Source organism: Erythrolamprus reginae, chromosome 4 (assembly GCF_031021105.1).
Source record: "Erythrolamprus reginae isolate rEryReg1 chromosome 4, rEryReg1.hap1, whole genome shotgun sequence".
In the NCBI taxonomy this organism is placed as follows: Eukaryota; Metazoa; Chordata; class Lepidosauria; order Squamata; family Dipsadidae; genus Erythrolamprus; species Erythrolamprus reginae.
Genome location: NC_091953.1, coordinates 61,314,303 through 61,337,264, shown reverse-complemented (window position 1 = coordinate 61,337,264; position 22,962 = coordinate 61,314,303). Strand labels below are relative to the sequence as shown.

The 22,962-nt window shown below is 38.1% G+C and overlaps 1 protein-coding gene across 6 annotated transcripts in view; it reads right to left on the bottom strand.

Annotated features, from left to right (window-relative positions):
- The window catches only part of TTC3 (tetratricopeptide repeat domain 3), a 99,433-nt gene that overhangs the window by 30,457 nt on the left and 46,014 nt on the right, over positions 1-22,962 (bottom strand). For 4 of the 6 annotated variants that reach the window (XM_070750405.1, XM_070750409.1, XM_070750406.1 and 1 more), the window contains 13 exons: positions 21,713-21,793; positions 19,660-19,772; positions 18,316-18,442; positions 14,455-14,574; positions 14,234-14,335; positions 12,364-12,456; positions 9,643-9,704; positions 8,700-8,818; positions 8,277-8,594; positions 6,643-6,912; positions 5,244-5,290; positions 4,237-4,290; positions 2,870-2,946 (listed from right to left, as the gene is read on the bottom strand). In XM_070750405.1, the coding sequence (XP_070606506.1) occupies positions 2,870-2,946; positions 4,237-4,290; positions 5,244-5,290; positions 6,643-6,912; positions 8,277-8,594; positions 8,700-8,818; positions 9,643-9,704; positions 12,364-12,456; positions 14,234-14,335; positions 14,455-14,574; positions 18,316-18,442; positions 19,660-19,772; positions 21,713-21,793 (1,583 nt within the window). The remainder of the gene's footprint in view (positions 1-2,869; positions 2,947-4,236; positions 4,291-5,243; positions 5,291-6,642; positions 6,913-8,276; positions 8,595-8,699; positions 8,819-9,642; positions 9,705-12,363; positions 12,457-14,233; positions 14,336-14,454; positions 14,575-18,315; positions 18,443-19,659; positions 19,773-21,712; positions 21,794-22,962) is intronic. The other 2 variants (XM_070750410.1, XM_070750408.1) reach the window with 2 other exon arrangements.

Sequence of the window (22,962 nt, the reverse complement as noted above, 5' to 3'; positions counted from 1 at the left end):
ACTTCAAGATCCCTCAGTGAAGAACTGTTTGATCCAGTCGAATTTCCCTTAGCAAAATAGAAAAAGGAAGCAATGTTTTGTTGACCCCCCTCCCTCATTCATTATTTTCTATTCTATTTTTAAACAGTTTCCAAATGGAAGCAGAATATCAGGAAAAACTGCCTTATATCTTTTTCATTTGAGGGAAACTTTTGCAAGTGAAATAGCTTTTCACTGTCAAAGGGAAACAACTACACCTGAAATGGGGCCATTTTGAGCCAAAACTGTATGTCTTACATTGGGTAGGGCACTGTATGTTTTACATGCTTTAAAGACAGGTTATGAATATATACATATCCTGTCCGCGCCCCAAATAGCATCTGGGAAATAAATCAGATTCCAATCCAATTCTCTCATTCAAGGTTCGATTTATTAACAGAGCCATGTTGGTCACGCCGTTGCCCTCCCAATACTAATTTCCTTCCGGTATCCCACCCAGGTTACGTTTCATCCCCCATCCCCACACCCACAAGTTCACCACGAGGACCAGTCCGAGTGCAGGGATTCCACCGACTTCCTCCTTACATCCATTGATGCCGAACAAAAGATGACCTTGGACTCTAAGAAAGGAATTTGTTGTGGCTAGTAACTTTTCCTCTCATGCAACTACACCCCCCCAGTTCCTATAATATGATTAAGGGGTACAGCTCATGAAAACCTCAAATCCACCACCTCAGCAAATTAGAATATTACATGCGATCAATACAACAAGGATTGTACATAGAACAATATTGGACCTCTGAAAAGTATAAGCATGCATATGTACTCAGTACTTGGTTTGGGCCCCTTTTGCAGCAATTACTGCCTCGATGTGTGGCATGGAAGCTATCAGTTTGTGGCACTCCTAAGGTGTTCTGGAAGACCAGGATGCTTCAATAGCGGCCATCAGCTCTTCTGCAGTGTTCGGTCTCATGTCTCTCAGCTGTTTCTTGGAAATGCCCCATAGATTTTCTACGGGGTTCAGGTCAGGGGAGTTTTCTGGCCAATCAAGCACAGTAATGACATGGTCATTGAACCAGGTTTTGGTGCTTTTGGCAGTGTGGGCAGGTACCAAGTCCTGCTTGAAAATGAAATCAGCATCCCCATAAATCCCGTCTGCAGAAGGAAGCATGAAGTGCTCCAAAAATCTCCTGCGTTAACTGTGGACTTAATGAAGCATAGTGTACCAACACCAGCAGATCACAAGGCTCCCCAAATCAACACAAACTGTGGAAACTTCACATTGGACTTCAAACATCTTGCTGTGCCTCTCCTTTCTTCCTCCATACTCTGGGTTCTTGGTTTCCAAATGAGATGCAAAAATGTTGATTTGGAGATGCTGTGAGCAATCGAGGCGGCTATGTGCACACCCCACTCTGGGCTGGCTGTGGCAGCATTTTAAAACACACTCCTGCCTGCACGGAGCCAGGGATTGATGCTCGCCACCTCTTCCACGTGAGAAGAAGCGCATTTAAATTGCCATAGGCAGAGCCCAGAGGAGCTGAGTTAGTCCCGCAGGGTGTGTGCGCACAGGCCTCTTGATTGCTATCACTCTCGCAACTGTAAGCCGCTGTTTCTGCAGCAAGAGAGCGAGTGATGGAGGGAGGCGGCAGTGACAGGCACAGCCGAAGGAAGTGGCAGCAGAGCTGAAGAGGCGGTGAGAGGTGACCAAAGGAGGCAGCAGCGAAAGAGCTGAAGGGGAGGTGGGAGGTGAGCGAAGGAGGCGGCAGTGGCAGGAGGCAGAGCCAAAAGGGCTTGCTCTCGCTCTCCGGCCGGTAGCCAGTCTTTCTGTGGCGGGCATTCTTTTGGCCAGGAGAGAAAGTAATCAAGACGTCCCTATGTTCACCTTGCGCAGGAGTGGCTTGGCTGCTCTGGGCTGCCTTTGGCAGCATTTTGAAACGTGCTCATGCCTACAACGAAGGAATCGATGCTCTCCTCCTGTTCTTTACATGCAGGATTGTGTTTCAAACTGATGTAGGCAGAGCCTAGATGAGCTGAGCTAATCCTGCAGGGTATGTATGTGTGCTCTCCCAGCCAAAACAGTGCCCACCGGAGAAAGAGAAGCTCCTGGCATGCCCCCTCTTTCCCCAGTATTTGGGGGGGGGGGCTTATTTCAAGGCATGTCCTGAAAAGCCTTTGAGCTTATTATTGGGACATGCCTTACATATTATCAGGACACACACACATATATATACATACACACACATACACAAATGATGATGTTTGTGCATCGTGTTCATAGAGGATCTTGACATCTTAGAAGTTTTGGGCTGTCCATGATGTGTCTGCAAGTGGACTTGGGGGGGATGTCAAGATTTGTGCGTGAACTGGGTTAAAGTGAGGGAGAGGTGCACATAGTCAGCCTCACTCTTTCTTCCCAGATTCCGTCTTGCTCCAATAGCAGGACAAGAGTCAAGAAAGTTGGAGCTGGGCTGGGCGCAGTGGTTGTCTTTCGTGTCTTGCCATGCTCTTAGCATACCACATCGCTTGCAGAGACCACCTGCATGGTCATTGTCCTATTCTAGTAGATTTCATCCGATCGGTCCGGCAGAATCTGTCTTCACATGCTCGGGATAAACAAGTCCCTATCTCACCAAAGTCAATGACCCATTGGCTACTCGCAACCTGGTTTGGCCAGCCTGTTGAAGTTGTTGCCCAGGGTGTGACCTCTGTGCATGTTACATGTACTAGGAGCCAAAGGTGAGAGCTGAGTGACAGGTGGGGGCCAAAGGTGAACAAGCTGCCCTAAAAGCTCTGTGTGTGTGTGTGTGTGTGTGTGTATCTATCCCACACAAAACATTTATCTGAATCTAATTAAGATTAGATTTTTTTTCAATGCACCACAACTTACGAGTTATTTTCTTCAGAAAATATATTGCCTTCTTCTTGAGTTACTGTACCAACCGCACCAGAGACAACTAAAATAGCCTAAATTAAAAATAGAAGAACTTGTTTAAAAGTAAAAACCAGGCAAGCTCTAATTAAAATTGACTAGGCTTGCTTGCATACTGCAAACACCTTTGAATACATGAGTAAGAAATAGTATTTTATATCCGCAGAATTGATCAAAAATATTTATTTCTCAAAAGTAGATACTGTATACATTTTAAGAAATATGCCAATTGTTCTTCCTTTTGCATTGCATTTTGGCATTATTTACAACTGCAGCCAGCTTCAGTTGAACTTGAAAGCCAAAAGGACTATAAAGTATTAATATTGCTGTTGGGACTACTTTTAGCTAACGATTCATGTATTATCCTGATGATTATTGATTAATAAAATTCAATTAGAACTGCTTTGTTTGCTTTGATCCAGCCAAGGTTTTGTTTATCAAATGAATTATGATTTAAGCTTTGATGTCTTATTATTGCAAAATTATATAATCTAATACATCAATGCAACATTAAATTAAGGCTCATCAATAAATTAACACATTTACCCTTGTGAATTAGATTATTTTTTTACAATGGATATTTTTGAGCACTTTCAAAAGTCACAATAATTCAACAGTGTTGAACTTGTAAAGTTAAGTTCCATTTCAATTAGAATCTAAAAAGTTTTTAAAGCTAAAGCTTTTTTCGCATCAGATAAAAATGCCCATTTAACATGACATCTTCTACCAACATTTTGGAAACATCTTCAAAGTATTTTTTTCCCCTCTGAAAGTATTCTGTTACACATATTTTTAAGAGAATATATTAATATCAATTTTTAATTAGCTGGATTTTTCCCTTATACTGTATTCTTAAAACCCTAAACAGCCAAAAAATTGAGTATTGTTGTAAGATCAGAGCTAAATATTTTTGGAGGAATTGAAATAAGGATATGGTGGTACCTTGATACTCATCCAGGATTCATTCTGGAGGGTTCAATGAGTACCAAAAAAACCAGATACTGAGCAAACCACATAATTTACCACTTGACCATTTATTTCAGCTAGAAGTAGTAAGTCACGAGGCAGCTGACCCTAGCAAGTTTTTTCTTGTGCATCAAATACCAGGAGAAATGACTACTAGGACAAGATTTTTCCTTCAAAATGCACTGAGTACCCAATTCAACAAATGTTGAAGCAGTCAAGTACCAAGGTACCATTATACATTGTTTTTGAAACAAAAATAAAATAAAACATAGAAAAATGGTCTCCAACCACTAAGCAGAAAGCAAAGCAAATAATACTTGTTAAGTTTAATATTGTGGATATATATTTAAACTATTTACCTTGGATTCTTTTGATTTTTTCCGGTTTTTGTTTTTAACTTTGATAGCATTATTCTAGAAGAAAAAAAGAAATTAAATGTTTAGCATTTTACCATGTCACACAAATATATTATTGGAGGGGGCGAGACTGCTCTTATTTTACACTAATGGGTATTTTTTTAAAAAATGGAACTACAGTGTACCCTCGATTTTCGCGGGTTTGAACTTCGCGAAAAGTCTATACCACGGTTCTTCAAAAATATTAATTAAAAAATACTTCGGGGTTTCCCCCCCTATACCACGGTTTTTCCCACCCAATGACATCATATGCCATCGCCAAATCTTCGTCCGCCTTTAATAAATATTTTTTTTAAATAAACTTTAATAAATAAACATGGTGAGTAATAATCTAAATGGTTGCTAAGGAAATGGGAAATTGTAATTTAAGGGTTTAAACTGTTAAGGGAAGGCTTGTGATACTGTTAATAGCCAAAAATAGTGTATTTACTTCCGCATCTCTACTTTGCGGAAATTCGACTTTCGCAGGCGGTCTCGGAACGCATCCCCCGCGAAAGTCAAGGGAACATTGTATTGGGAACCTTATGGACTTCAGTATTGAACAATAATGAAAAAACCTATATGAAAAATAAACAGATTCAGTATATTCGCTGTTTATTAATCGTGTGAACAAGAAAACAGAAACCTTGAATATATAGATGAACTATGCTGAATCAGGCCAAAGACCCAGCTTCCAGTGTTCTGTTCCCAGTGTGGCGCATCAAATGCTCTTCAACTCTCATAAGGTAAACACAAGTACATTAGTACCCTCCCTCCTTTCTAATTTATTACATCTAAGACAAAACTGACAAAACGTATTTGGGATTAACTGTAAAATAATACATGCAATGTGACACCAAATCTAAAATTAATAGGAAAATTATGGTTGTCTGTTTCTTCTAAACTTCTTAGAATTATTAATTCATTCACATTTTAATTGCAACTGAGATAAACAGAAAAAACAAACTTACTGAAGTACTTTCAGCATTTTCCTTCTTTAACACAATAAAAGGATTATCTATTGAAAAACATAAATTTTATTTATTGTAAGAAAATACACAAAAAACACAAAACATTATAAAGTATTCTTTAAAAAATACTAAATCCCAGGAGTCAGGCCACTTAGCTAGCACTTAGGTTCTTATTGTTAGAATTCAACAGTTATTAAAATGTGCATTAAAGACAAACAATAATTTCCAATACAATATGCAAAATAGGCTTAAAGATGGGATTCTTCATGCCTATGACTACAGAAATCAATAAACCTGCAAACCTATAATTCTATACACAACAAACATACAACTAAATCACAGTCAAGGGTATAATCAAATAAACTTCCATCCTCATCAAAGACATGCTGACTGTTTATATACCCAACATTATCTATACATTGCTACAGTTTGCCTAATCCCTATATCTGCATCATAATTTACCCCATACCCAAAACATTACTATTTGCAATGTTATGTGGGAAATCTTGGGAGGAAAAACCTAACCAATGGTCTGATAAATGTGAGGCTAAAAGAAGAGAGTCCATGAACCTTTTCCAGAAGAGACTTTCCTTTGTGTTTGGGAGAGTAAAAATGAGTGAGAGGAGGGGGGTACTTTTAGACTTGCAAGGTTTTGTTAAACTCATCTTTACAGTATAGGCAGAGCTAGCATTCCTATGGGTGCTTCCTATCTAGCCTGACATTCCTTTCTGCCAAGTTATTTCCAGGGATTTATTTCAAATTATTATTATTATTTATTGGATTTGTATGCCGCCCCTCTCCGCAGACTCGGGGGGGCTAACAACAGTGGTAAAACAACATGAACAATCCAATTAATAAAAACAACTAAAAAACCCTTATTATAAAAAACCAAACATACACACAAACATACCATGCATAACTTGTAATAGCCTAGGGGGAAAGGATAACTTAACTCCCCCATGCCTGGCGACAAAGGTGGGTCTTAAGTAATTTGCAAAAGACAAGGAGGGTGGAGGCCGTTCTAATCTCTGGGGGAGTTGGTTCCAGAGGGCCGGGGCTGCCACAGAGAAGGCTCTTCACCTGGGGCCCGCCAAACAACATTGTTTGGTCGACGGGACCCAGAGAAGGCCAACTCTGTGGGACCTTATCGGCCGCTGGGATTCATGCGGTAGAAGGCGGTTCCGGATATATTCTGGCCCAATGCCATGTAGGGCGTTAAAGGTCATTACCAACACTTTGAATTGTGACCGGAAACCAATCGGCAGCCAGTGCAGGCCGCGGAGCGTTGCAGAAACGTGGGCGAATCTAGGAAGCCCCACGATGGCTCTCGCGGCCACATTCTGCACGATCTGAAGTTGGTGACAAATATTTCATAAGAGTGCCTTTTATGCACACTTACCCAGATTATCAAAATAGTCATCTAAACATTGATGAAGAAATGGATAACACTCTCTATTTTCTTCTAATAACCACACTAAGCAGCGAAGTTCCGTAAGTGACAACTCTGTTATATAATTTATTTTTTCATCTATATCTTCAGATAAGCAGGTGAATGTTCTGCAGAGTTTAATACCATATTTCTCATTCCAGAAGACTGCTACTGAATTAAAATCAATCTGCTCAATATAAGTGAAATATTCTGAGATAAAAAATTCAGTAGCTTTTAAACCTGAAAAACAGAAATAGTAACAATAATAGCACAGTAGTACTAATAAGTTTCATGTGAAGATTATCATTTTATCATCTGGTTTACATTTAGCTCTCTCTTTCTGTGTGTGTGTAGAGTTAGGTTTGTGTGTGTTTGAGTGATAACTTGCTTATTATTTTGGGAAGTTTTGAATATTTTTGAATACTTTTTGGAGAACAGATTTGAGAATGCTATACTAGAGAATATTTTCATATTACTATTGTATTTCATTTTTGTACCACTCTTTCCTAAAGAGTTACAAAAATAATAAAAACCTTCAATTTAAAAAATCTGATTTACCCTTTTGAAATAGAAGTTAATTATGATGGAGATACTGTACATGCAGTATTCTACAAAGTAAATAAAATAACTTTAATTTACATATAGTTTCTGGAAACATTCTGGTTTGATTGTCATAATAAAAATGACATTGATTTTAAGGGAGAAAGAAAACCAGCAGAATAAAGCAAATGTGACAATTTTCATCTAACTCTAGCTCCTGATTTTGCATTGCCATAACAAATTAAAAATCTATACAGAAGACTATTTTTAAATCTGTTAAAATCATGCCACTCTAAATAGTGTATTGTAATGAACAAATTAGAAAGAATTTCTGACAAGAAACTTAAAAGAAAAAATTGGCAGCCAAGATATATTCTAGTCCCTCAAAAGATTTATTATGACTGATTTTACTGTTTCCTTTTGATAAGACTGTAGTTATGACAGGAGTAATTATACCTAACTTAGGATATACTTTATTTTCATCAAATTATATATAGGTTGTCTTCGACTTACAACCAAAACTGAGCCCAAAATTTCTGTTGCTGAGCAAGACAATTGTGAAGTCAACTTTGCCCCATTTTATGAACTTGCTACAGTTGTTAAGATAATTTACTGTAGCTATTAGTAACATGATTGTTAAGTGAATCTGGCTTCCCCATTGACTTTGCTTGTCAGATCACACGGCCCAAGAACGCTGTAACCATCATAAATATGAACCAGTCGCCAAGCATCCAAATTTTGATCTTGTGACATGGGAATAGTATAACGGTCATAACTGTGAAAAACAGTCAAAAGTCAGTTTGACAGTTTCTTTGAATGTCACTAATCAAATGGCTGTAAGTCGGGAACTACCTGTAATAATCTTAACTTTCATTTAAGAACAAATCATAAGGGAATTTGTAAATCAGAATTAGTAAGAATAGTTCCAAGTGTACAACAGCTAAGAAAAGTCTCTTTTTTAAAATAAACAAACCTCATTCATAAACCCCATGAGTTACAATATTTAGTCCTAGAATGAAACAATAAAGGATTTATTACATAGACTATAGAAAACATAACCATACCATTATTATCAAGACGTTTCATCCAAACACGTAGCTTATGATTCACTTCTTCAAATTCACTGGCCACATGTACAAAAACTCTTGTCTTCACTCTATCATTTTTAGCAATTAAAAAGCTTATGAGCTGGTCCATTATTTCAGCCGATGTCAGACAACTTGTTGAAAAGCGTGCATAATCCTCTTCACTAAGTACCCACCATGAAAGCAATTCAACCAGAAGTTTGAAGGCATCACGTACACCATCTTGTATAGTCTTTGTATTCTGTCCAATAAGTTGTAGGATTGCATCCTCAACAAAAAAATTGTTTGGAATATTTCCTAAGAAAAGCAAATAATGTGATGACAAACATTGCTGATATAAACAAAGCATCAATATATAGATATATGCAGATATTCTCAAAAGAAAGATCTATATTCATATACCTTTAAAGCTATCGTCTTTTGGCATGTTACTTCTGTGAAATACTTCAATATTTCTGAAGGAGTCTGCTTCTTTTCTTAGAAATTCCTCTTTGTCCTGTTTTACTTGTAACTTCCTAAAACTGATGTAAACAATTAAGGCTGAGCCTTACAAGATATTTAACAATATAGTCATATAAGTCATCACTGAAAAGTCAGAATCATAAATGCTTGAAATATATAACTTCTCTTGCCCAACTCCTGTTTGAGAAAGCAAAGAGGAATTAGCCAAAGAGCTATGTGAGTGCAAGAGGCATATGGACAGCTCTCAGTGAAGATGAAATTTAGAAGTACTTTGACAAATAGTAACATAATCTTTAAATATTAAAATGTGTCATTATTTATTAATTAAAATATACATGAACTTTAGTAACCTGGATAATTGTCTGTAGCCTAATATATGCTTCATGAAATGACACATAAGATGCCAAAGGAAAGATTTATAATGGCATCATTCCGACAAAGCTCTATTACATTCAACCTAATTAAACATGATTAAGTAATTCTACATTCTATGTAAATAACCATTAATAGTAGTCACAAATTTGTACGACTACTGATTGCATTTACAGTAATATGTCTCATTCACAATCAATATTTTTTTCAAAATGTAAATCCAACTAAAAATTATTAAGTTGATAAATGCTGATTTATACAAGGCTTAGAAAATTTTCAACATTATTACTCATTAGCTCAAAATGATTTGGAGAAGTCGTATTAACCTTGATAGGTAATTCAAGGCTGGAGAATAAGAAATCAAAGTATCTGCAGTTATTACAGTAAAAGTATCAGCAATATCTCTGTTTATCCCATTCTAAGAAACAGCATTTTTAATAACACTGCTAGTTCATCTCTTCTTACTGGGAATAAGTTATTTTAAAAAACTGCGGTGAGTTTGGAAACTTACCTTGAGCATTTCTGCTTTTGAACAGGTCTTGGAGGATTCTTGGTTATTATTTTATGTTCAAACTAAGGAAGAAAAAAATGCCAATTTCAAATATTTCTTTTCTTTAATATTATGTCATTGTAGTTTTTAAAATGAAGGAGATGCTGCTATGCTATTAGATTAATTCATATTAATATGTTTCACTAGCATCACAAGTATTATTCAATAAAATAAATTACCATAGTTTTTGGAGTATAAGATGCACCGGAGGATAAGACACACCTTAGTTTTGAGGGAGGGAAACAAGGAGAAAAAAATCTGCCTCTGCCTCCCAGGAATTTGTCTCCCAGAACAGTGGTACCTCATCATACGAACTTAATTGGTTCCAGGAGGAGGTTCGTAAGGTGAAAAGTTCGTAAGATGAAACAATGTTTCCCATAGGAATCAATGTAAAAGCAAATAATGCGTGCAAATCCTTCAGGGAAATCCCAAACTTTAGAAGGGAGGCGAACAGAGGGCAGGAAGGAGCAGCTAAAGGGGGCGGGTGGAAGAAGCAAGGCTAGGCTAAAGGGTGAGTGGGAAGGAAGAAAGGCAAGGGGGGGCGCCCCTCCCTTTTCTTTCTTCAAAAGACACGTTTCAGTGCCTTTGCAAGCATGTTGTTCTCTGCAAAATCTTTCCTCCTCCAAGCCACCCCTCCCTTTTCTTTCTTCAAAAGACACGTTTCAGTGCCTTTGCAAGCACATTGTTCTCTGCAAAATCTTTCCTCCTCCAAGCCGCCCCTCCTTTTTCTTTCTTCAAAAATGGAAATAAAAAGAAACCCCTTCATCCCAGCAGCAGCTGCTTGGGTTCGTAAGGTGAAAATAGTTCGGAAGAAGAGGCAAAAAAATCTTAAACACCGGGTTCGTATCTTGAAAAGTTCGTTAGAAGAGGTGTTCGTAAGATGAGGTACCACTGTATATATTATTCTCTGCTATTTAAAAGAAGATACAATAGCACTGGGCCTCTTCAGCACTTATTTTAAAAAGCTTCTTCATTTTGTTAAATTGTCTACAACGATAATAAAACAGCCTTTAAAAAATAAGTCTATAGACCATTCTATAGACATTTATAGTTATTAACTTACCTCATTGCATCCAGTTTCAGGAACTGATTAGCACAAGAAAATAAAATTCTGCCTCAGCCTCTCCCTCCCAGCAATTTGCCTCCTTGCACTTTTAGTTTCACTTTCATTTTAGCATGTGGCCCTGCCTGCAGTTTCAATCAGCTGCTGATCGGGAGGCTGATAATAAGTTGCTTGTGCTAATCAGGTTCTATTCTGTTTGCTGCAAAGAGGTAAATTGCTGGGAGACAGAGGCCAAAGGGTGGGGGGGTGGCTGGGTGGAGCTACATTTGGTGTATAAGATGCACCCAAGCTTTCACCCTCTTTGGGGGGAAAAACGGGTGTCTTATACTCGAAAAATACAGTATAGATTATTTTATTCAATGTTACAATATAGCTGTTCAGCAGATTCTTTTCATTTCAATGTTATCAGTGTTCTGCATCTCATCCATTATCTTTCTTGACATCAAAATTATCTGAAAATATTGTTATACAAGTAGCCTTTATTAATAATGGTTTTATTAGCAATAGTTTTACATCAGAGTTTTTTCTCCATCTCTGCAATTGGAAAAAAAAAACCAAGCTTGTTATCCATAGTAAGGGATTTTGCATATCAACAGTTTTGATAAGTGGTTTTCTTTAGAGGACGACATTTGAAGTGGGGTTTTATATATGCTTGTATTTTAAATGTGCACACAAAAGTGAATAGGCATCTGCATGTTCTACCCTTTTCAGGAATTCATCAACAGGAATAGCAGGATAAAAAACCCACCTGTATAATTTTTTAAACTATTTTTCCCAGCTAGCCTGAGGTTTAATAACTCAGACTGCTACTCTTTTGGACTACATTTTGCAGTGGTGGGATTTAGCAGGTTCAAGCTGGCTCAGGCAAACTAGTAGTTAAATTGCTAATGGGCCCCTCCCCTCCTAACCTCTTACAAGAGTCCCCTACATGCCCTATTTTGGTTCCCAGGTAAGTGCAGAGAAGCCTCCTAGGTCCAAAACAGGGCACAGGTGTGTGGGGTGTGTGGCACCTCCCGTGGCCCATTTTCACTTTCAGGCTTCAGAGAAGCCTCCTATGGCCAAAACGGGGCACAGGACCCATTTTCACTCCCAGGAGACTGGAGGGAAGCCTATTAGGCCCAAAACGGGGCATCCGGGGTATGTAGCCTGCCGCAGCCCATATTTGCTCCCAGGAGGCTTCAGGGAGGCCTACTAGGCACAAAATGGGACATCCCCGTGTCTTGTATTTTTTTCTTCCAGGGAGGTGCAAGAGGCTGAGTCATGCCTGTCACACACCCTAGCCATGCCCACCATGCCCACACCCACCAGTCGATCATTAGGACAGAGAATCAGTTGTTAAATTATTTGAATCCCACCACTAGATATGGGGCAAACTACATGCGTATATATTTCTTCTTCTTTATTGTTTGTCTATGTTAACAGGAAGGAAGAAACTTTCTGCTTTGGAAAAAGCAGAACTCTGAAATCTACATTCTTGGATTGTTTTATTCATAACTGATGCAAGCAGCGTGTTTGACTAAATCCAAAATTCTTGTCTGCAGCAAAATAATATGTCAGAATTTTGATTCCAGTGAAAGAAAGACTTCTTTTTAAAAAAATCATGTTTTATCAATACTTACTTCACATTTGACAATACCAGAAGAATTGAAGACAGTGATTTTACAAATAAGGCCACTACAATCTGGAGTGAAACACTTATCTTGAAGAATATCCTGTGGATGTTAGCAGAAAATGTATCTTTGAACAGGATTTCATTGCAAGATTTGAAGAATTAACGTATTATTTTTGAACTTACACTGAATATAAGTGCTGTATAAATGACAAAGCTATGGCATTATTTTATTACTTTGTTTCTACTTCCTTTCAAATATTAATTTATACCTTATTACTGCTGAATATTTATGTATCATGAATGGTTTCCATGTTGTTATTATCAACCTTAGCAACTTGACTTCAAAGACTCCATAACTGACTGAGTTTATTTAGGGTAGCTAAAATATATTAGGTTATTTTGCAAAATGCAAACAAAATATAGTAAGGGAAGAATATACAAGAAATACAGTGGTACCTCTACTTAAGAACTTAATTTGTTCTGTGACCAGGTTCTTAAGTAGAAAAGGTTTGTAAGTAGAAGCAATTTTTCCCATAGGAATCAATATAAAAGCAAATTTATGCAAATTTATGCAAATTTAAACCCAATAGGAAAGAAATAAAAGCTTGGAATTTGAGTCGGAGGAGGAGGAGGACAGTTGCTGCCAAAGGAAGAAGGTGAGGCGAGGGGCATCAAAAAAATCCAAAACTTTAAGGCTTAAAAAATAGGGCGGGGGACTCTGAGGCGTCGAGGAGCACACACCTCCCATTCATCCGGCGCAAGGCTGCCTCGCATACACTATGCCAGAGAGAAATCCAGGCAGGCGAGAGGGGGGGACCTCTGCTCATTTGAACGAAAGGGGGCAGCTGCTTCTGCTGCGGCTGCTACCTGCTTCCTCTTCCTTCCCATGCTGAAGGGCTCCCCTCTCCTCTTGCTTGATCGCTTTGTAGCCAGCGCCTTTCCTTCACTGTGGTAACTCCTCGGTTTGCCTGAAGTCAAGTTGATCCGGCTGGGCTGAAGCGCTTCCTTTTGCCTTTCCGCGCCCAGACACTCCTGGAGGCAGGGCGAGGGAGTCACCACAGCGAAGTGGTTTATTCCCAGAGAAAGGAAAATGCTCTGTTCGCTCTGGGATGCCCAGAGCAAAGGGAGCATTTCTTTTCTCTGGGCGCTGGCAGAGGTTTATTCCCTCTCCAAGCGGCCAGAGAAAGGAAAATGCTTTGTTCACTCTGGACTGCCAAAGCCTCCTTAAGCATCAATGAAAGGCTTCTCTGGCAGCCCGAGATGGCCATGATTAAAGGGGGAATGGCAGGAAACTGGCCGGGCCTTCGTGCCACTCTCAAATTTCCTGGGAAATTTTACCGGGCTCAGGTTCTTAAGTAGAAAATGGCTCTTAAGAAGAGGCAAAAAAATCTTGAACACCTGGTTCTTATCTAGAAAAGTTCTTAAGTAGAGGCGTTCTTATGTAGAGGTACCACTGTAACTCCTTTTCCTATAATGCTACAGTATATTGTAGTGATTCAGTCTAGAAGGTGGGAGACTGGGAAGCAAGCTGGGTGACTTTGAGCCAGTCACTCTTTCTCAGCCCAAGGAAAGAGGCAATGGCAACCATTTCCAAAAAAAACTCTGCCAAGAAATCTGCAGGGACTTGGTCAGGGAGTTTCCAAGAATCAGACATAGCTAAAGGGGGGGGGGGATTCCCTTACATTCTTTGAATGATCTGAAGCTTATATAAATCTGAACCCATAAATTTCCCTTATTAAGGATGAAAGCATCTTGATGATACAAATAATGGTCATACTCATACAAATGCATATCAAGCAAGCCTAACTTATGAAATTCCATTTGATTCAATAAAAGACTAAACAACATTCACAAAGGAGAGAATTTCAAGAAGTTACCTTATCGTTTTTATCACTATAGCTTGTAGCTTTTACTTTTTTCCAGCAGTTTAAATGAAATTCTACTATACACTGTTTACAGCAGACGATACGTATAAAACCCTGAAATTTGGAGAAAAATATTAACCCTGCAAAAATATGATGAAGCACGAATAAATAGTACTAGAAAAGTAATATGTTTTCCAAAAATGTCTACACCATAATTAAAATATAATACTTACCTTGAAATCCGGGTCATTAAAATATATTTTGACTTTATGTGCTTGGCACTGTTGATAACGACATACTGCATCTGGTTTTGGGGGAAACTTGCATTCTGTAATACAATCTTCCAATATAACCTATGACCCCCCCCCCCCCAAAAAAAAATCAAAGTTAGATACTGTCACTTGTTCCCTGGAGGTTATGTATTGTTAAACACTGCTAAGCTTAAGCACAACTTTGAAATATGACATTTAAGGCAAAAGAACAACATCTGTGTACATCACAGTATATAATTGTTAGATATATAAAATTGTTAGATATATAAAATTGTTAGATATATAAAAGTCCACAAGTATATAATTGTTAGATATACAGTACTATAAAATACCACATTAAGTGAGAGACTGAATATTTTATTTTCAATTTTCAATATGGAGACCTCTCTTCAACCAATTAGAAAATCAATATGTCTGAATTTGTCTACCCTGTACAATCAGTTAAAATTGACTCAAGGCTTTCAAGGCTTTATTAAAACAATTCAATATGCCTTCTGTACTACAACAGTAGCATGGATATTTTAAGAAGCATTTTCTCAGTGAAGTTATCAATTCAATCAGGTTAAAGACATTTTAAAGCATCATTTTTAAAAAAAATTGTCAACATAATCATCCTCTTCTTCAGCTAATAAATGCTGATTTATTATGCACAAGAAATCTTTTACAATATGTCCGAATTCCTTCTGACCCCAATTTAAAATGCTGATTTTTTTAAAAAACTATTAAACGCTAAATCATTTGGGTTTATTTGAAGGACAAATATGCTCAAAGAAGATTATCAGAATGCTAATAGATAACAAATACAAGGCACTCATTTGACACAGGTTTCTTCAACAAAAAAGATAGACTCTGCCAGCCTATGAAGAACATTATGTATGATTAAAGGATAAGATTGATAGAACCATGGTCAGGGAGCATCTATTGCCCTCAAAAAGTCTTAAATCTTCAGGGACTGAGGCACTTCCTTATATAGTACTTTTTATATTAAAAAAAAAAATCACTGAGGACTTTAACAATACTAAAAGATAATACACTCTGAAATCAGAAAGAAAAAAAGAAAATAGAAAGAAAAAAACCCCAGCCAGTTTGGTTTAATGATTAAGGCACCAGGCTAGAAAATGAGAGAATGTGAGTTCTAGTCCCCCTGAAAGTCAGCTGGGTGATCTTGGGTCAGTCATTTTCTCTCAGCCCAACTCACTTCATAGGATTGTTATTATGGGGAAAATAGGAGAAAGAAGGAGTATTTTGATAAGTTCACTGTGTTGAATTGTTTATGAAAATAATAAAGGTGGGATATACATAAATACATAAATCACAAAAATCAAAGAACAAAAAGAAAAAGAGGAAGATAAAAGAATATTTAAAGTGACTCCTGATCTTCCTTGCAATAACTACAAGCACATGTAATATTTCCCCAGCCTCTCCACATAATTCGCTCCTTCCCATAATTTCACCATCAATTTGCAAATCCAAAAATCATAATTTATAACCAAATATCAGTTTAAAAGTCCATAATGTTTCCATAATTTTATAGAAATATCCCGCTTTTAATCCTCATTAAACAAGTCAACTTTTTCTCCTTCTGAAAATCTTGATGTTAAATTTTCATTAAGTTGCTATAATGTGAGCAAAATCATGCCATTTCTCCCTTCAGAATATTATAAAATTCAGGGGAGAAATGTGGGACAAGTCACTGGGGAAATGAAAGAAGAAATAGCACAGGAAAGTGAGTTTTATCCAAAAGTTTGTGTTGTGGAAACCATCTGCTTGTGCAGAGACAGGATCATGAGAGGTGCAGCTTCAGTAACTATTCAGTAAACTATTCTTTATTAGTTGAGATCTCCACTCTACTTCCTTCTTCTCCCTCTATAGTGACAATTCCTCATCTGCATCAACATCATGGTATCCTTGTTACTGTTGTTTGACTAACCCAGTGTTTCTCAATTATTTTCTGTTATGCCCTAAGATTTTTTTGCCTCTTCTTACAAACTATTTTCACCTTACAAACCCACCGCCGCCACTGGGATGCCGTGCCTCCGGACTTCCGTTGCCAGCGAAGCGCCCATTTTTGCACTGCTGGGATTCCCTTGAGGCTCCCCTCCATGGGAAACCCCACCTCCAGACTTCCGTGTTTTTGTGATGCTGCAGGGGAATCCCAGCAGCGCAAAAACGGGCGCTTCGCTGGCAACAGAAGTCCAGAGGTGGGGTTTCCCAGCGAGGGGAGCCTCAGTGAAATTGCAGCATCGCAAAAACACAGAGGTCCGGAGGTGGAGTTTCGAGAACTTTGGTATTTTTGCCATGCTGCGATTTCACTGATGCTCCCTTCGCTGGGAAACCCCACCTCCGGACTTCCGTTGCCAGCAAAGTGCTCATTTTTGTGATGCTGGGATTTCCCTGCTGGGATTCCCCTGCAGCATCGCAAAAACACAGAAGTCCGGAAGTGGGGTTTCCCATGGAGGGGAGCCTCAGGGGAATCCCAGCAGCGCAAAAACGGGCGCTTTGGCTGGCAAAAGGGTTGAATTTTGGGCTTGCACACATTAATCGCTTTTCCATTGATTCCTATGGGAAACATTGTTTCATCTTACAAACTTTTCACCTTAAGAACCTCGCCCCGGAACCAATTAAGTTTGTAAGACAAGGTATCACTGTATTTGGCACATTTTCATTGAAAACCTCATGGCTTATCAGCGTGATTGGGGTGTAATGTGTTTAAGTGACACCTTAGTTTATTTGACTTCATGCTGTTCGCTGCCAACATTTTTTAGGCACAGTAAACATACCGGTCTTTCCTTGTCTCCCACCATAATCACAGTGAAGCCAAATGCTATATATGCTTTGTCATATTTCCTCACCTTAGCTTTCAGGAGACTTACGTTTGTCTCATTGTCTCCATCTCTCTCCTCCTTTCTTTACATCCCTGTTAAATATTTTCCATGGTGTCTCTTAAGTGTTTGTTATATACACTTCATATCTCCTACTCTGTGCTGTGCAAATAAACCCTACTCCCTGCAGCAAAAAAAGCACATTCCCTGGGATCACACGCCACCCTGGTATCGCTCCGCGCCTCCCCAGGGGGGACCGCCCCACTATTTCAGAAATACTGGACCAATCCAAGGCTTGGCAACATTAAACACTGAAAGAACCATTTGGACCCATTTCTCACAGAAAAGAAAACACCAGGAGCCACAAAACTCTTCCCGTGCCTACTTCCTGAGTGGCCACAATACTAGCATATATAGTTGAATTAAAGGTCTGTCTTCTTCTAAAACTTTTCTTTTTTTGGATTTATCCAGGGTTGGACTACGGGGGGTTGAAAAGCTTAATAAATTGCTCTTCAGTGGGTGTCACACATCGGCAGTTGTGACACATATTTTGAGCGGCAAGGAGCCATAGCAGAAGGATGAAAGAGCCACATGCGGTTCCAGAGTCGCGGTTGCTGACCCTGGACTGAGCTTACCTAGACATCATCAGTCTACCAACAATACATACTATATAATTCAGCAGTGCATTGCCTATACTCCAGCACAATTTTTGCAGGTTTATTTTAACAGCAAGCAAGAGAGCAAAAAGGAATTTTTAAGAATTTTTAATTTTGCTAACAACAACTGAAGAAACCTGCCTACCCAGCAAAGGTAATGCAAATCATTTTGAAAGGTAAAAGCAATTTCTAAAGGTCCTGCCTCCTGAAATGGAGGGATAAAATCATCAATGCCTCCAATGAACAAAAGCTATTCTGTTTGTTTGCAACTGTCATAGTGTGAAATATATTCTAGAAAGGCACCGTGTGAGATGGCTTATAGAAATAAAGATATTGTGACTCACTTGTAATATTTCTGATCTTGTCTCTTTGATAACTACTGAAGTTGTGGGCCACGTCAGCACTCCAGGTACAATCTTAAAATTAACCATAGTTTTTGATTTCATGAATTGGTCTAGAGCTTCAGAAAATCTACATGAAAAGAGTCATAGTTTATACAATTACAGTATTTAAAAATTACATGTCCCTTTCCCCTCCCTTTCCTCTTAATAGATAGATAGATAGATAGATAGATAGATAGATAGATAGATAGATAGATAGATAGATAGATAGATAGAGATAGATAGAGATAGATAGTTAGTTAGATAGTTAGATAGTTAGATAGATAGTTAGATAGATAGTTAGATAGATAGATAGATAGATAGATAGATAGATAGATAGATAGATAGATAGATAGATAGATAGATAGATAGATAGATATAGAGGCCGAAATAGCGCATCCTAGTCTCCGTTAATTTTAAAAATTCAGCAAAAACATGTGATATATAGATATAGATATATAGATATAGATACAGATATAGATATATAGATATATATGTTTTCATAGATTTTTACGAGTATATGTATGTAGATTGTACTGAGTTCGGGTTTTACCCGTGTAATATTTTGAGTGTCTATGCGACGTTTCGGTGAAATCACATTCACCATCATCAGGCTGAAGTAAATAAAAGGAGGAAAATTAAGGCAAATAGATTCCACCATCTAAACATACTTTTCCAGTCCTTTTATAGGACAGGCTTCTCGACTGTTACAACTGTTAACAGTGCATATAGAAAATCTGTACACCCATTAAAATGCCATTTATGCAATCACATTATTATAGGTTTCCCCCATGCAAGAGATTTTCATTTGTTTTTCAGTCGAATTGTACTGCTTATGTACTGTATTAAAGGAAGAAAAACATTGAAATTATTTGTCTTTCTATATCCATTGTAGTAATAAGCTGCCAGCGCTTTGGCTAATCCTTTTTGCAGTGACGAGACAATGGGGTAATTCTCCTGTTCCCAGGTTTTTATTAGGTGTCAAGGAGATAACACATCCTTTCCTTATAGAAAAGCAGCAAAGCAAGGAGGAATGAAACATATCAGGTCAAATCAATAGCAAAACCTGATTCAGAGCTGCTTTTTGCCAGGAAATTCCCAGTACTCCCCATTCCCTTTTAGTGTATACAGTGAACTTGACTCTTTCTAGAGGCCAAGAGACAGAAAACAATGGGAGGAGGAAGGAGTGCCTTGAGTGGGCTATGAATTTGTCAAATCAAATTAAAAAAAACCACAAATGCATTATTAATCAATTTCAATATATGAATAAGTTCCAACCCATTCTACCATTATTATGGTACTACTCACCGATTTTGTCTCAAATATACTTTTCCAATTCCATAATGTGCCAAGCAGTTGAATCTTACTTTCTGATATTGCTCAATTATTTTTTCAAAATGGTATTTGGCTTTGCTTAGTTCCTGTGGAAGAAATGAAAGAAATCAAAAGCCCTGTGCAAACATTCAGATACGTCGCTCAAAACGTCGCTACAGAGCACTGCACAGCAAGACAACTAGACACAAGAACAGTTTTTTCCCGAACGCCATCACTCTACTAAACAAATAATTCCCTCAACACTGTCAGACTTTCTACTAAATCTGCACTTCTATTCTACTTTTTTTTCCTCATCATTCCTATCACCCATTTCCTCCCATGTTGACTGTATGACTGTAACTTGTTCCTTATATCCTAAGATTTTTATTAATATTGCTTCTTCATTGCTTATTTGACCCCTATGACAATCATTAAGTGTCGTGCCACATGATTCTTGACAAATGTATATTTTATTTTATGTACGCTGAGAGCATATGCACCAAGACAAATTCCTTGTGTGTCCAATCACACTTGGCCAATAAAAATCTATCTATCTATACATTCAAATGCTATTTACTTTACAATGAATAAATGCAGAATGGACAAGGCATACGGTTTTTTGTTTTCATTCTAATTAGTACCAATTCATAAATTCTGCTTTTGAAAGCAGCTTATCTTAGCAGAAGAAATGCTATGATGAATAGTAACAATAACAATATAGTGGTACCTCTACTTTTAAGAACGCCTCTACTTAAGAACTTTTCTAAATAAGAACTGGGTATTCAAGATGTTTTTGCCTCAATTTTCTACTTAAGAACCCGAGCCTGGAAAAATCTCCCAGGAAATTTGAGAGCGGCATGAAGGCCTGGCCAGTTTTCTGCCATTCCCCCTTTAATCCTGGCAAACGAAGCATTTTCCTTTCTCTGGGTGCTTGGACAGGGAATAAACCTCTGCCAGCGCCCAGAGAAAATAAACGCTCCGTTCGCTCTGGGAAGCCAAAGAAAGGCTCCAGCTACAAAGCGAATGAGCGAGAGGAGAGGGGAGCCCTTCAGCATGGGAAGGAAGAGGCAGCAGGTCGCAGCAGCAGCCAGTGCATGGGAGGCAGTGTATGGGAGGCAGCCTCGCGCCAGGTGTATTGGAGGCACGTGCTCCTCCTTGCCGCCTCAGAGTCCCTCTTTTTTTTTAAGCCTTAAAAAAGTTTTGAATTTTTTTGATTCACCTCACCTCACCTTCTTCCTTCAGCAGTAACTCTCCTCTCCCTCTTATCATATTGTACAAACAACTATTAATAAAATAACGCAGCAGTTTCCCCACAAATGTTTAAATATTCAACTACTTTAAATGATGATATATCATAAGAAATATAAATATTGACAAATTTCATGCTAAGAATTATTGTCTTCCTTTATTCTCTTGATTTAAAAATAGTAGCAAATCTGATTTATTTATTTATTACTTGGATTTCTGTTATGTAAGAAAAGAACTGACTTGAAAAAGCATTACTCAAACTAATTTCATATCCATTTAAAGTATCTTAAATGCCTCATGTATCCCAGCGGCTGCTCAGGTCCCACAGAGTTGACCTTCTCCAGGTCCCATCAGCTAGACAATGTTGCCTGGTGGAGCATAGGGGAAGAACCTTCTCTGTGGCAGCCCCAGCCCTATGGAATCAACTCCCTCCAGAGGTTCATACCGCCCCCACCTTCCCTGCCTTCCATAAGGCCTTAAATACCCTCCTCTGCTGACAGGCTTAGGGCCACTAAATTTAACTTCTAGCCCCAGGCAACAAATGAATTTATATGTGTGATTGGGTGAATGTGAGTGACTGGTTTTAAGAAATTGGGGTTTTAGGATGTTTTTAGATTTAGATTTCTGGATGTTGCACTTTTTTCTTGATGTGAGCTGCCCTGAGTCTGAAGAGAAGGGCAGCGTAGAAATCAATCAATCAATCAAACAAACAAACAAACAAACAAATAAATCTTACATTCATACTTTCCTATGTTAGCTAGATAGGTTATAAAAAATACATCAGAGTTTGAAGCCTTACCTCAGGTTGTCCTATTCCAAGGAGAGCACTGGCATATCCATATATGATCACAACATAATCAATGAGAGCAAGGTTCAGACACTAAAATGATTTAAAAATACAGTACATAAATATTTGTTGTTAACATATTCTGGCAGAAATACAGGTTTGATCATACACAATACTGAAGCATGATAAAACTCTGCCTTCTGCTACTCTTCCATCCCTTCCTTTCTCCTATAGCTTAGAATGAGATACAAACTCAGCCATTATGAACAAACATTTGATTCCATAGGGCTGGGGCTGCCACAGAGAAGGTTCTTCCCCTATGCTCCACCAGGCAACATTGTCTAGCTGATGGGACCTGGAGAACTTTGAAGTAGCAAATAACACATCTGATATGAGCTAATGGGTGTCAAAGGGATGCCTTGAAAAATATCATGGTTTATACTCCTAAAAAGTGTGAAAGTCTGGAGTCCTTGGTGTTCTTTAAGCATAATTGTTTTCTTATGGATGTCTCATTACCTGAGTAGGTTAACATCGGTAGCTGAGGAAGCAAGTTGTTGCCACAGTTATGCTCATTTTTGCTTGATTCTGCCAGAAAGTGCGATCTTTTTTTTTACATGATTTTTCTCTGACTTTTAAATATTTTAATAGTTTTTTAATATCAGGTTTTTTCCCTGATTTATTCCGGGGTTTTTGCAAATTGCCTGATAATTCCCTGATATTTCCCAAACCGCCAATTTCCCTGATAATTCCCTGTTTTCCAGGTTTGCTGGACACCCTGTATTAAATCTACCCAAGAAATAAATTCAGAGGTAAGAGTCTGGAGATTTAAAGCCAAATGATAGTATGCACTCTTACGTTCAATGAAAAATTAGTTAATTGTTCCTAAAAGTTTTAGTCTATGGATTGACTACCTAACTTACAGAAAAAAATTAAAACTCTTTGAGAACTATAGGAACCAGCTGTTATGCAGTATCATTTTGCAGACAGTATATATTCATAAATGTTAAATTTGCCAAAGAAATTTAAATGCATTTTTTTTTGGGGGGGGGGTGTCAAAACAAGTAAATCCAGGCACTCTGTTAAATATATCTAATACATTCATTGAAAGTAGCTACCAGGAAGGAACAAATTCAAACAGTTGAGAAATATCACATACAGATATTAATTGTTCCTAAAGGCACCACACGTGAGTGGAACACACTCAAACCATTTTTGAATAAAATTACCTGCTTTGAACCAAACTGTTTACAAAGTTCTAGAGC